A 13,358-nucleotide genomic window follows, 5' to 3' on the forward strand; every position below is an offset into this window, starting at 1 on the left:
TTTGTTGTCCCAATAGACAAAAGGGCTTCTTAAATTATATATTTTGAAGTGAAAACTTCTATTGAATATCTGGTACTCCACAAATACCAACATAACTTGGTTAAACGGTTTCTTATAATCATTATAATACAGGAAATCAATGTTTCATTTTTTGGTGTATGGGAGAAAAGTCTAAGGAGTCTGCTGGCATTTAAATTATATAGAGGGCAGTATTATTAAAAGTGAAATACAAGGTAAAAGTAAACTTGAAAGTTTTAAAATTAACAATAAAGTTACAAACAAAATTACATAAAAACTAAAATTAAACTTAATAAAACGATCAGCAAGAAATTAAAATAATAAATCAAATAAATATTACATACTTAGCTAAAGTAGATAGCTTTTCAAGACTTTCAGATATTGAGACTATTGAAAAAAGTATTTATTATAATAAAGGAGATGTTGTGGATCAAAGAGATAAAACCTACACTCAATAAACAATCGGATTCCATCAAAGCTAAATTGTTTATCTAACTCAGTAGGAGGAGCTAATTACTTAATTAGCCCTCAATTAGCATTTCCTGTCACCAACTTATTATTGTTTTGTATTCACTTGATCTTGAAAATGGTTCTATGATGGTACCGAAACGTCGATTTCTCTTTTTGTCATTAAATTTTATATTGAAAATAAACTAAATAAATAAATAATTTATTTATCGTTAGATTAATTTTTTAAAAGCCTGGTACTGTATTCAATTTAAGAGAATGGTCTTTTTCTTACTGCGTTTCAAAGCAAATAAATATAGAAATCTCTCAATATGCCAACAAAAGAAGATTAACAAAATTGGGTCTTGAAATTTCCTTTTTCAGTTTAAATAAAGTTATTCACTTCCGTTGAAAAAAAAAACCAACAAAATGATTTCAATTATAAAGACAAAATTATAGACAAAATAAATGCTTAAATTTAATACAAATAAGTTCATTTTTTGGCTGACAATTTTGTTTGGTTTTAGGTAGTCTGTTTTTGCTTTTTACAAATTTGATTAGATCCCATTTTTGGTAAACGTGACTATTACGCGACATTAAAATGATCCATTTTTTACACAGACAATGTACCATTTTTTTTTTTTATTCTTTGCAGAATTTCATGTTCTTCAAGATTTTGAAATCAAAAGGGCCAGAAGAACAAAACAGGGAGCAAGAAGGTCGAACAAGGAACGTACCAACAAGACAACAATATATTCTGTATTGCTTTACTCTCGATAAAATGGTGTACAAACGCTTGGTTGCTAAGTAACACCACAATGACAGGACAACATAGTTAACTTGTTTCAGAAATATTTTATTGTAAATAAAATGATTTATCATACTGACATATGTATGTATTTTTTCTAAAATGAAGTTTATTTACAAAAATTATCCCCCATCCCGATTGTATAGCAGCTAGGTATTCTACAAAAAAAACTAAAAATGTGGTAATATTACTATTACTACTGTGTTCCATCATTTACAATATACAGTATTTATATACTTTTCACCTAGTATACTTAGCTTATATAATAATAGATTCACTTCAGTACAGTTATAGGACAATTATTTCTTATCCTAAAATAACATTAATAAAACATTTTTAATCAAGAAAGTGTGACTTATAAATCTACCTATATATTTCTAAAAATGTAGTGTTATGTTAAAACCATTGCCAAATGTAATTATACATTAATTTCCAATACAGTGGAAACATTACAACATTAATAATAAACTCAGAATTTAAAATATATACTCATAACGGAACGTATATCTTTACAACATAACTTTACTAAAAATGTTCCTAAAAATAAATTTTAAAAGAAATGTCGATTTTGTTTTTTCTGCTAGGAAAATTGAGTGATTGTCAATGTTATTATATATATGTTATTGTCATTATATAATATCGTACAGTGCATTTATAGTTTTTTTTTTCAAAGCAATTCCAAATATTAATTTCAAATAGTTACTCTTGAGTGAAGTCCATGCAAAATATTATATACAATACAAAGCATCTTGGTTGTAATACAGCAGAAGCTGTATTCAGGGGACACAAAGTAAAAGGGAATTATTATGTTTCAACCATATAGTCATGTCCTAAAACTTCCTCAATAAATGAACAATGTTTTAACAATACAGCCAAGCCATATTGAGGGACAATCTTATTTAGGGGACAGACATTTTCCCAAGAATTAAGGGTCCCTGTGTTTTAACAGTACTGCCACTATTAAAGGACACACCCCTATTAATTGGCAGTCTACTATCTAAAATAGATACTCCAATTACTTAATTTAAGTAAATATGTTTCTTTAATTTTTCTTGATAATAGTACTCTCTGGCAGTCAAACCTCAATACCAAGCATGCATTCTGTTGATGCACTATTTCTAGATGTCACTGCTGTATTTCTCTTGTGTCAGTACATTCAATTATTTCAATCCACCATGATAAGTTTGGCATTAGATTAGTTAAACAGCAAAGATAACATATAAAGCAGACAAATAATAGCAAATATCTTTCTTAAAAATCACACTTAATGATACAACTATTTAATGTACCTGTCCTACATTATTGTATAAAAGTATTACTGCAATAAGAACTACTTTAAAATTGTTATAAATGTTAATAGTCATAAAATGAAGGCACTACTGAACAAATGTGGTATATAGAATAACATATGAACACATCAAGTAAACATTACTGTATATACTCTGGTATAATCCCAACCCCTTGGGAGTGGGACTACACCTGGGAATAAATATTATCTGAAATCTGAATTTGGTTCAGAAAAATAATGATGGTTAAAAACTCATCTGAACTGGCTAGAGAAAGGCCTACATCCAGACCAAAAGTCAATACTGGGACTATACCCGGGGATATGCATGTTGGTGAAATCAGACATAAAGTAGGGGGTGGGATTAACTAGAGGATATACAATAAATAGACTGGTGAAACTTATTCCTCCATGCTAAAATACATTGAATAATAAAATATGAACACTATTATAAGAATGTTTATTATTGTTTAAAATAGATTAGCGCCAATAACGATCCTTACTTTTAAAAATAACTAATGTACAAAAGTTCATAAAACGTTTTAGAAACTAAGGCCGTGAATCGTTATCCGATTCTGCTTTTGTATTTTGCATCTCGTAACTGTCGTTTGATTCGCCGTCGGACTCTACTTCTAACGAAACTATGGTGGTGCTCTCCACAACCGAATTATCTATCGTACTTTCCTCCTCTTCAGCAGCGGAATATTGAGACGACGTTCCCTCTAGCGGGTCTGTATCGCCTGTGGGGCGCACGTATCTGCCGCCACCACGATTACCAAATAACAGAGGGGTGTTCTCGCCATCGCTGTCATCACTGTCTGATGAGTCATCTTCTATGTCTCCAGGAATGACTTTACGTTTGCAAACCGGACATGTACGCTTGTTGTTGGTCAGCCAAGGGTCAATGCATGGACAATGAAAAGCTAAATAAAACAAACAATTTGGAATTTAAACATAAAATACCAGACAAATTATGTAACTGGATAGTTAGAACAAATCATACAACTTGTCACTAGTCATCGTAACTTGCTAAACACCAGGTGAACATTTGCTAAACACTTGGTAAACAATATCAAAACACTTGCTAAACACTAGATAAACACTAGATAAACACTAGATAAACCCTAGGCATATTAGACTCACCATGATTACAAGGCAAAATGCGCAGCTTGTCGCCTTCATTATATTCATCAAGACATATGGCACAAACATCATAATTTTCACCTGCAAAAAGAAAAATGGTATACTTTGAGAACCATCATTATGTTTGTTAATCTTGTGATGTGCTCATATATGACATGATGATGATCACTACCATATTTTAGCATAGTGCAGACGAGCTTAATATTAAATTAGTTTTGCAAAAAGAGAGCCTACCTTTCTTGAATTTCTTGATGGGTAATTTTTTCAAGTGTTCTCTTGAGAGACGTGAACGTCTCAGCTTACGTCGGTCACGTAAATATTTTACAATCTGAATAGCAAAGAAAAATTCAATCGTAAAATCAATCTACAAGTATTAACTAGATCTCAATGTATTTAGGACAAGGAAGCTAATTACAAAGAACAAGTCAACTTCCCAGCATGAATAACTAACTGTACATAGGTTATTAATAGTATTTCCTGTTGCTTACTAATTCTTTTCCTCTTTTAGCTTTATAAATTTATGAATCAAAAGAACCTTCCCCACCCTTTAAAAAATAATATTATTAATAATAATACTCACAATATAAACAAGCAGGAATATTAAACATGTACCACAGACTGCTAAGAATGGTACAAAATAGTAGAGAGGGGAAGGAAAAGATATATATGGATACAATGTGACTGTACTCCTAGCAAAATAAAAAGAAAAGAGCACAATATGATTAGATATGCTTATACTAATGATATGGTAGTGATGACGTTTGCAATTTTCAGTAACTTAGGGTGGCATTTTGTAATATACGATCCATACAATATTTTTCTCAAAATCAGAAAAAAAATGTAAATTATTTATTGGTTTGCAACCTTTGTTTATGAAAATTACAACGTTATCCACCACGTACCAACATTCTTAATCATATTAAACTTACCATAAATGTAAAAGTTAAAAGCACACAGAAACCAACAATGCAGATGAATGGGGTATACAGATTCATAGGGAATGTGTTATGCGCATATATTACAACACTATACCTGTGAAATAATAAGGCGTAGAGGATGATGGAACAAGCGGACAAAGAAACATGACATGATAGCAAAAGAATATGAATTCTTTATTTCTAAAGCTCTGTCTACACTATACTATCAAACAAAAAAAGTGTGATGTGCCCAAATATGGTAGTGATATGACATCATCATGTCCATATATGGCCACATTTTGTTGTCACATAATGTTTGATAGTGAAGACAGAGCTTTATTCTATACACATCCATTCAGATTATTGTATTTCTGTCCTATTGTACTACTATGGTGATTTAAGAAATGTTCATGTCAAAACTATTCTACTGCAGTAATTGAATTTTATTTATTGTGAAATAATGAAGGATGATGGGTAGAAAGGAGAGGTCTAAGAAAAAAAAAGAAAATTAATTTAATCCTAGTCGTAAATACTACACAAATTTCCATTCAGATCTTTTTCATTGTGTCAGATTAGTATTACCATGGTAATTTATAAAAAAAACGTCAAAACTATTTAAATTAGTTACTGCAGTAACTACTTATAAAGCTATATTGAACAAAAAGTAAAATCATACATGCCAATGTTTACTGCAGTAACTGCAGTAGAATAATTTCTACCTAAAAATAAATTCAGTTTTTTCTGAGAGGATTAGAGCAATGCAAGTACATCCTGGAATCGTGAAGTCACAAACCAAATAATTATTGTGAAAAATCTTACCCTGTTTTATAATCACTCTTGGTCAATAGAAGACCATCTTCTTCACCTACAAACACAGAAGGTATAACAACTTCATTTCCATCTGCAAAAATCAATAAAAAGAAAGTCAACTACTAGACAACTGTCAAGCTAAAAATGACATTATGTCATTTGTCAAACCACTGTATTACGATTATATAATATTGTTGCTTTTTTATATCTACCGGTATATATATTTGTACATTATAGTTGTAAATTATAACTCAATTTGCTGCTATGTTTTAATAATTATGTTGAATTTGAATAAATACCCAATATATTTAATTTTATACAGTACATCTGTATATTATAGACAGGCTAATTATATTGATGCTATGATAGGTTACATACATACAGACCATATTTTGTCAGCTTTCTTGGAACAGTGGAATATTCAAATTTTATTTTTTCAACAATTTTTTTTATTTGAGATAATAAATATTTATTGTTTCTGCAACATATACTGAATTTTGTCAAAGTAACCTCATTATTATAAAATTAAATATTTATAATTTGGTTATATATGAATAAAAAAAAAGGAAAACAAAATTGAATAAAAATTGAATAAAAATTGATTGAAACATAATACCAAAATATACATAGTATACTGTAGCACAAGATTTACTCATTGATTTCATTGATTCTTTAAACCAGTATATTTTGAACAATTTATGAATATAGATTTAGTGTAAATAGATTAATTGAAGGTGGACGTAATTCCAATTGAAATATAATAAAAACAAAACAAATACAACACACAACATGTTACAACATGCTGGTATATGAATCATTATTTTAATTGCAAGTTCTACAAATTCTACAGATTAATGAATGCACTGATTTCATTCACTTATTGTCCATTTTCAAATTTACATCAAAAAAACACAACATTGAGTAATTGTGAAAGTAATTGTATCAACATGCATACAATACTATGTATGTATTTCTTTTGTCCTGTGGAAAATGAGTCAGGTACTGTATGGGCGTGGTAACCTACAAGTGGGTGCAGCTCATGGACGATACCACTGTATTGAAGGGGTGTTACTTTTCGAATTATGCATTAGCAAGGGAATCGCCAATTATGTTTATAAATGTACTGTAAGCTGGGCACAAATAGACAATATAAGGAAACTAATATTGTATATCCAATCTCTATCAAAAACAGCAACTAGCACATTTTTTACAAATTATTAACTTTGATAGACCAAAAAATAAATGTTGCAAAAATTGTTCAACCTGCAATTGACTATGACAAATCTACTAGCAATTTGCTAGGATGAATTTTGAGCGATGTCTACTTTTTGACATAAAAATAAAAGAGTTGATAACTTACGTTTACTAGGATTCATAGGCAGTATAGCATTTGATCCAACATTATAGACGATGGCAGCTAAATAACCTGCTGTCTGAACATTCAATACCTGCACAAAAATAAGAGTTCATTAAATACATGATGATTTAGTAGTTTAAATTGTATAGCATTCTCAATTTTTCATGGAGTAAGGAAATTAAATTTTGTTTTATACATAAAGATTGTAATCATCCCATGCATAATGTATTTGAGGTGCAACTTAGTGGTACAGGTCCATCATCTCTCGTACAAATAGGTTTCATAACGGCTTTCTTCCAGCTGCCTGCTTTTCAGTATGCGACACTTTATAATTGTTTTTGTATATATATCTCAGGAAATAAGTAATTTTACATTGATAATGAAAGAATGAAGTTGAGACATTTGTAGAAAATATATAAAAGAGACTTGAATATATTATTAGACCGGTAGAATTCTTACCTTTACATCGAATTCACAATTATTACGACGGATTAATGCAACGTATGGCAAACTTTGATTAATGATTGGCGGCGACAGCACATCATGACAAGCATCGATAGGCTCAACAACTACAACCATTCCCTACAAAGACAAATACATAATGAAACACTCCACTAAACAATACACCCATTGCCTTAAGCTCTGTTTACACTATCAAACTTTATGTGACAAAAAAATGTGATGTGCCCATATATACCCATGATGTCATATCACTACCATATTTGGGTTATCACACACTTTGTCTCAAACTAGTTTGATTTCTGAAGAATAAGATGTGTTTGGAAACAGTATGCCCACCAGTGGCGTAACAGCTATGGCTAAACCCATGCGCCCAGAGCTTAAGGGGAGAAACCACAATGCAACTACCCCTGTGATACGCCACTACAGGAAGTGTGTCCCTTTGCCCACTGTGATATGCCACTAAGTGTTCCCCTTTGCCCACTGTGATATGCCACTAAGTGTTCCCCTTTGCCCCTGTGATATGCCACTAAGTGTGACCATTAAAAACCAGGTTGTCATACTCTTCCTATGGCAACTTTCACTTTCTATTATTATACATTAACTGCAAGATTAGGGACTTGACAATATCAAATTGTTTCCCTTTGGACTGTTACTACACATCACAAGTTTACAAATGCTTCTTCCTTGTTTGGAGGAAATAGTATGGATTGCCAGTCATCTGGTAATACTTTAAACGGACAACATTGCATAATACCATGTGTACACCAATTATATATTTTTATCAGGTGATACAATGTTAGAAATGTAATTCTTGGATTCCAACTTATATTATGTTTGAGTGCAAGTTTTTGTATTGTTTATATTCAATATTTTACAGTATGTTCAACTTGCATTAATATTGCAATAATAAATCTATATTCTTGTTGTTATATGTAATGCTTTGTATTTTTTTTGTGATATTTTATGTTCAACTTCAATTTATTTATATATAATAAATTGCAATAATAAAGCTAAATGAGCACCATGCTCATACCAATTATTGTTATGTAATCTTTTTGGCACTGACCCTTGATTTATATAATGCTTTAATTCCGTTGTAAACAAATAATAAAACAAAACTACTGAATACCTTGAGGCCTTCTTGGGGTAGTTTAGTACCAAACGTCGCAGGATATGAGGGTAATTCCTGCGTTCCGGTGCCATTAGGTTTTTTCTACAAAAAAGATCAGTGAGTTGTTAAACAAAACAAACATTTTTAATTTTAGCCTTAAAAATAGGGTAAATTCTCCAAAAAAAAACAAACAATAGAAGAAGAAAAACATTGTATTTTTTAATGGGAATGCATTGTTCAAATACAGTTAACTCTGCCAATACCACATACCATATGTGGTATTGGCAGAGTTACTCTAGGGATGACCTTCATACTGTATATCTATTTTAATTGGAATGCATTGTTGAAATACAGTTAACTCTGCCAATACCACATACCCTAGGGATGACCTTGTATATCTATTTTTCCAGAAAGTACGGTATTACGAATGTGTTTTAATAGTAAAAATTTAGAATTTAGGACTTTTTGGTTCAGTTTTTTTTATTTTCGTAGAGTACAGTATCGGGAGATTGGACTGTATTGTTAGATGACAACAAACTATTGCAATTTTAAATCATACTCACAAGATACACATCAGCGGACACACTGTACTGACTAAGAACAACGCACAATACGATGCTCAAAATGTTAACTAGTAAACACTTCTTCATTTTGTTTTCATGCTACGGATGAATACTAACATTACTGGAAAAAAGAAAAGGTACCAGCTTTAGATAAACAAGTAAACAACATTATGAAAATGTAAATCATAAGAATCAGAAATGGGCAACAGGCCTGTCTTTTGAAAAGGTGTGCTACAAATTGCACTCCTCAATACATCCAGGGGTGCTGTAGGTGTGCTGTTTGTATGTTGGTGTGTAGAAGTTTACCAAATTTAAGCGTGTTGTAAATAGCACTCCTCAAGGGCAGTTTAGGAGTGTGTTAGGCGAGTGCTCACAATCACCGCCTTAAAAGACAAGGCCTGGGGTTACCACAAACAAGATGCTTTTTCAAAGTTTATTTTAAAGTAAACCAATTTTATTTTTACTAAATTTCCAAAAGTATTTTTTATCAGTTTTACAATTTCAAAATACTAATATTTTAATTTCTTCAAATAAACAATTAAAATCTGGAATTCTGCAACAAGTTACTTGATTTTTATTTTTAACTTTGTTTGATTTATACAATAAGGAAATAATTGACCGTTATTACAAATTTATTATGCAGCCAGTGGAAAGTTCAACCATGTTATTGTTTTCAATAAAGTAGGCCTATATTGCAAATTACATAACTTATTTTTATTTCTTTATTCCGACATAAAATCATAGGATAAAAACACAATAAAGTACCGATACGGCAAACTTATTTCCATTGTGGTGCTAAGTAGGGTCTTGTAACTTGTAAAATGTTTCCCTCCAGGATCTCACCATACTAGACCACTAAGTTTATCATCAATATTTGATTTGTGACTTGCCATTAACCAAAGAACAAATCAGAGTTCATTTATTGAAGATTACCGATCAAATGTACAGTAGAATTTGACCCCAGTAAATAGATAACAAACAGAATGCAAACCACTCAATTACAGTGTTTTTTTGTTAAGGCATGTGGACACAAAGACTATAATGCAGCTATTGTACTGTTTTAGTAGTAATGTTATGTAATTGATTGATAGATATTTTTTTAATATTTGGCTATTTTACAGGGTACATGACAGTAGGTAGGTAAACAAAAATGAACTGGTAGGTACTCCGGTAGCCCTAGCCTATATTTTAGAAACTTATAAATTTAGAATTATATAATGTTATATTATATAACACATTAACTATATAAGAATATAGATATGTAAATTATATAATAAAATAAGACCCTACTCTTAAGTCGGATCAACTGCCGTTTTGGCTCCGGAGTTTTTTTTGTGGTTATTCCATTATTAAAGTGGGGGTGTGTGGTTATGAATATTGTGTGCAGGTACGTCAATAGAAATGACATTGAGAGCCCTCTTCTGTCAGTTGACTGGTTCCCGGTCTACCGCCTTGTAATTGACTTAATCATGATCGAATTCCAACAACTTAAGAATATACAAAATGTTTACATAATTATATAACAATGTAGATCTATCTAATAATGTTTTTATTTTTTTGCAGATAAAGGAGGATCATCAATAAAATAAAATGATAAAAATTCCAGGCATTTAATATACGGTTTACTGATAAAATATAATGTACCAATGAAATAAACCTGGTGTTCTGAAACATATTTTAATAACTTTTGCCGGCCTAGCGCCTTTGTGTATCTAAATAATTAAGTTAGTACAGTATTAACAAATAAAGGGTTAGGGTTATGTATAATAAAATGATAGAAATGAGGCATTATCTAATAATGTTTTTATTGATTTTTTTTTCAGATTTTTATAGTTTTAAAATTCAAGTACCGTTTTTATAGCGTTACTGTATGTATCCTGTAAATGCTAACCTAAAAATGTTATCTGAATGTTTCTTTTTACGTTATAGAAATGTAATAAAATAACGGTTATTAGTGAACCTAAACATTAACCAAACACTAACGTTAGAAAACCACTATGTGTTTGCTGGACTGCCACAATGGAACAATAGACCTAGGCATGTTAAACAAAGAAATCACGTCAAAGCAGGGTGGAGACGGAATTTTAAGACAAAGGCGTTCTATACAAATGCAAATCATTCATGTATACAAGGCGGTAGACCGGGAACCAGTCAACTGACAGAAGAGGGCTCTCAATGTCATTTCTATTGACGTACCTGCACACAATATTCATAACCACACACCCCCACTTTAATAATGGAATAACCCTAAAAAAAACTCCGGAGCCAAAACGGCAGTTGATCCCTTAATATAAGTCTTACTAGTAAATAAAGACCTTGTTTAATATTGCTATTTTATGGGATATCACATTAATCAAGACCCTACTAACTAATAATTATTAGCTTTAGGAGTACTCCTAAAACAATACAATTTTAGATTACAGTATCAAGTAACACTGTGTAACCCCAAACGTCACATCAATCAACAAAACAACAACAAAGCATCTCGCGGTTGTTGTGACTAAATAAAAAGCCTACCGCCGCCGTGCGTGCTGGCCTAGCCTGATCAATCAACTGATACTTCATAAATACGCAATATTAAGTCTAACTTATTTACCTAAAGCAAATCAACATTAAGAAATATGAAATATCTACCAATACCTTTGCATTTCAAAGGAAATATCCTGTTCAATTAGGTATATTTCTCTTTCGTTTCAAACGACAATATGTATCGCAGGCAGAGAGAGTGTGTCGATCATCACAAGTTCACAAAATGGTTGCTCCACAAAAATGAATGGGCGATGGGGGCGCACTGTCGACCTACTAAAATACACAAAAGCCTATTGTCAACTCGTATTATAAACTTTTTTAAATGCGAATTTTTAATAATAATCTATATAAAGGTGTCGGTTTCCCAGTTATTTACTGGTACTCACAAGGAGGGCCACGTGAAGGCCACCTTTATCCTCCTCTTTTTTAATTAGTGGGGAGAAACCGAAGTTCTCGGAGAAAAACCCCAACTTACCAGAAATTCATACCCAACTTACTAGTTTGTATTTTATTTTACCAAAATTAAATTGTACCAACATAACTTACCTCCGTATTAATTAATTTACACACCAACTTACCAGTTTATAGATTCCATCAAAAAATTACTGTCGTACCAAAATGAATTATTGCAGTACCATAATTAATGTAAAACCACACAACTTACCAGTACAATACACAAACTTACCACATACCATAATTAATTTAAAACCTCACAACTTACCAGTACAATACACAAACTTACCTCAGTACCATAATTAATTTACATCCACACAACTTACCAGACAATAAACACATTTACCTCAGTACCATAATTAATTTAAAACCACACAACTTACCAGACAATAAACACATTTACCTCAGTACCATAATTAATTTAAAACCACACAACTTACCAGTACAATACACAAACTTACCTCAGTACCATAATTAATTTAAAACCACACAACTTACCAGTACAATACACAAACTTACCTCAGTACCATAATTAATTTAAAACCACACAACTTACCAGTACAATACACAAACTTACCTCAGTACCATAATTAATTTAAAACCACACAACTTACCAGACAATACACAAACTTACCTCAGTACTATAAATTAAAAACCACACAACTTACCAGTACAATACACAAACTTACCTCAGTACTATAATTAATTTAAAACCATACAACTTACCAGTACAATACACAAACTTACCTCAGTACTATAATTAATTTAAAACCATACAACTTACCAGTACAATACGCAAACTTAGCTCATTACCATAATTAATTTAAAACCACACAACTTACCAGTACAATACACAAACTTACCTCAGTACTATAATTAATTTAAAACCATACAACTTACCAGTACAATACGCAAACTTAGCTCATTACCATAATTATTTTAAAACCACACAACTTACCAGTACAATACACAAACTTACCTCAGTACTATAATTTAAAACCACACAATTTACCAGTACAATACACAAACTTACCTCAGTACCATAATTAATTTAAAACCACACAACTTACCAGTACAATACACAAACTTACCTCAGTACTATAAATTAAAAACCACACAACTTACCAGTACAATACACAAACTTACCTCAGTACCATAATTAATTTAAAACTACACAACTTCCAGTACAATACACAGACTTGCCTCAGTACCATAATTAATTTAAAACCACACAACTTACCAGTACAATACACAAACTTACCTCTCAGTACTATAATTTAAAACCACACAACTTACCATTGATATAATACTTACCGTCAATATATGTTTTTTATATTTATTGCGGTATATAATAATAATGTTGGCATTACAATAACAATACACATTGTGTACCAATCCAATTTACCAGTGAGATGTAACAAATTAATTTAATCGTCAATAACTAATTATCTAACT

At 31.1% G+C, this 13,358-nt stretch overlaps 1 protein-coding gene across 1 annotated transcript; it reads right to left on the reverse strand.

Annotated features, from left to right (window-relative positions):
* Positions 1-1,305: 1,305 nt before the first annotated feature.
* LOC140050464 (E3 ubiquitin-protein ligase RNF13-like) lies at positions 1,306-11,659 on the reverse strand. Its single transcript, XM_072095669.1, has 10 exons — positions 11,562-11,659; positions 8,922-9,042; positions 8,377-8,460; positions 7,245-7,367; positions 6,789-6,876; positions 5,438-5,519; positions 4,282-4,390; positions 3,936-4,029; positions 3,702-3,782; positions 1,306-3,481 (listed from the first exon to the last, which is right to left on the reverse strand). The coding sequence occupies exons 2-10, from the start codon at positions 9,006-9,008 to the stop codon at positions 3,108-3,110; spliced, it is 1,122 nt and encodes a 373-aa protein (XP_071951770.1). The 5' UTR covers positions 9,009-9,042; positions 11,562-11,659; the 3' UTR covers positions 1,306-3,107.
* Positions 11,660-13,358: the final 1,699 nt, after the last annotated feature.

This window comes from Antedon mediterranea, chromosome 5, assembly GCF_964355755.1.
Source record: "Antedon mediterranea chromosome 5, ecAntMedi1.1, whole genome shotgun sequence".
Lineage (NCBI taxonomy): Eukaryota > Metazoa > Echinodermata > Crinoidea > Comatulida > Antedonidae > Antedon > Antedon mediterranea.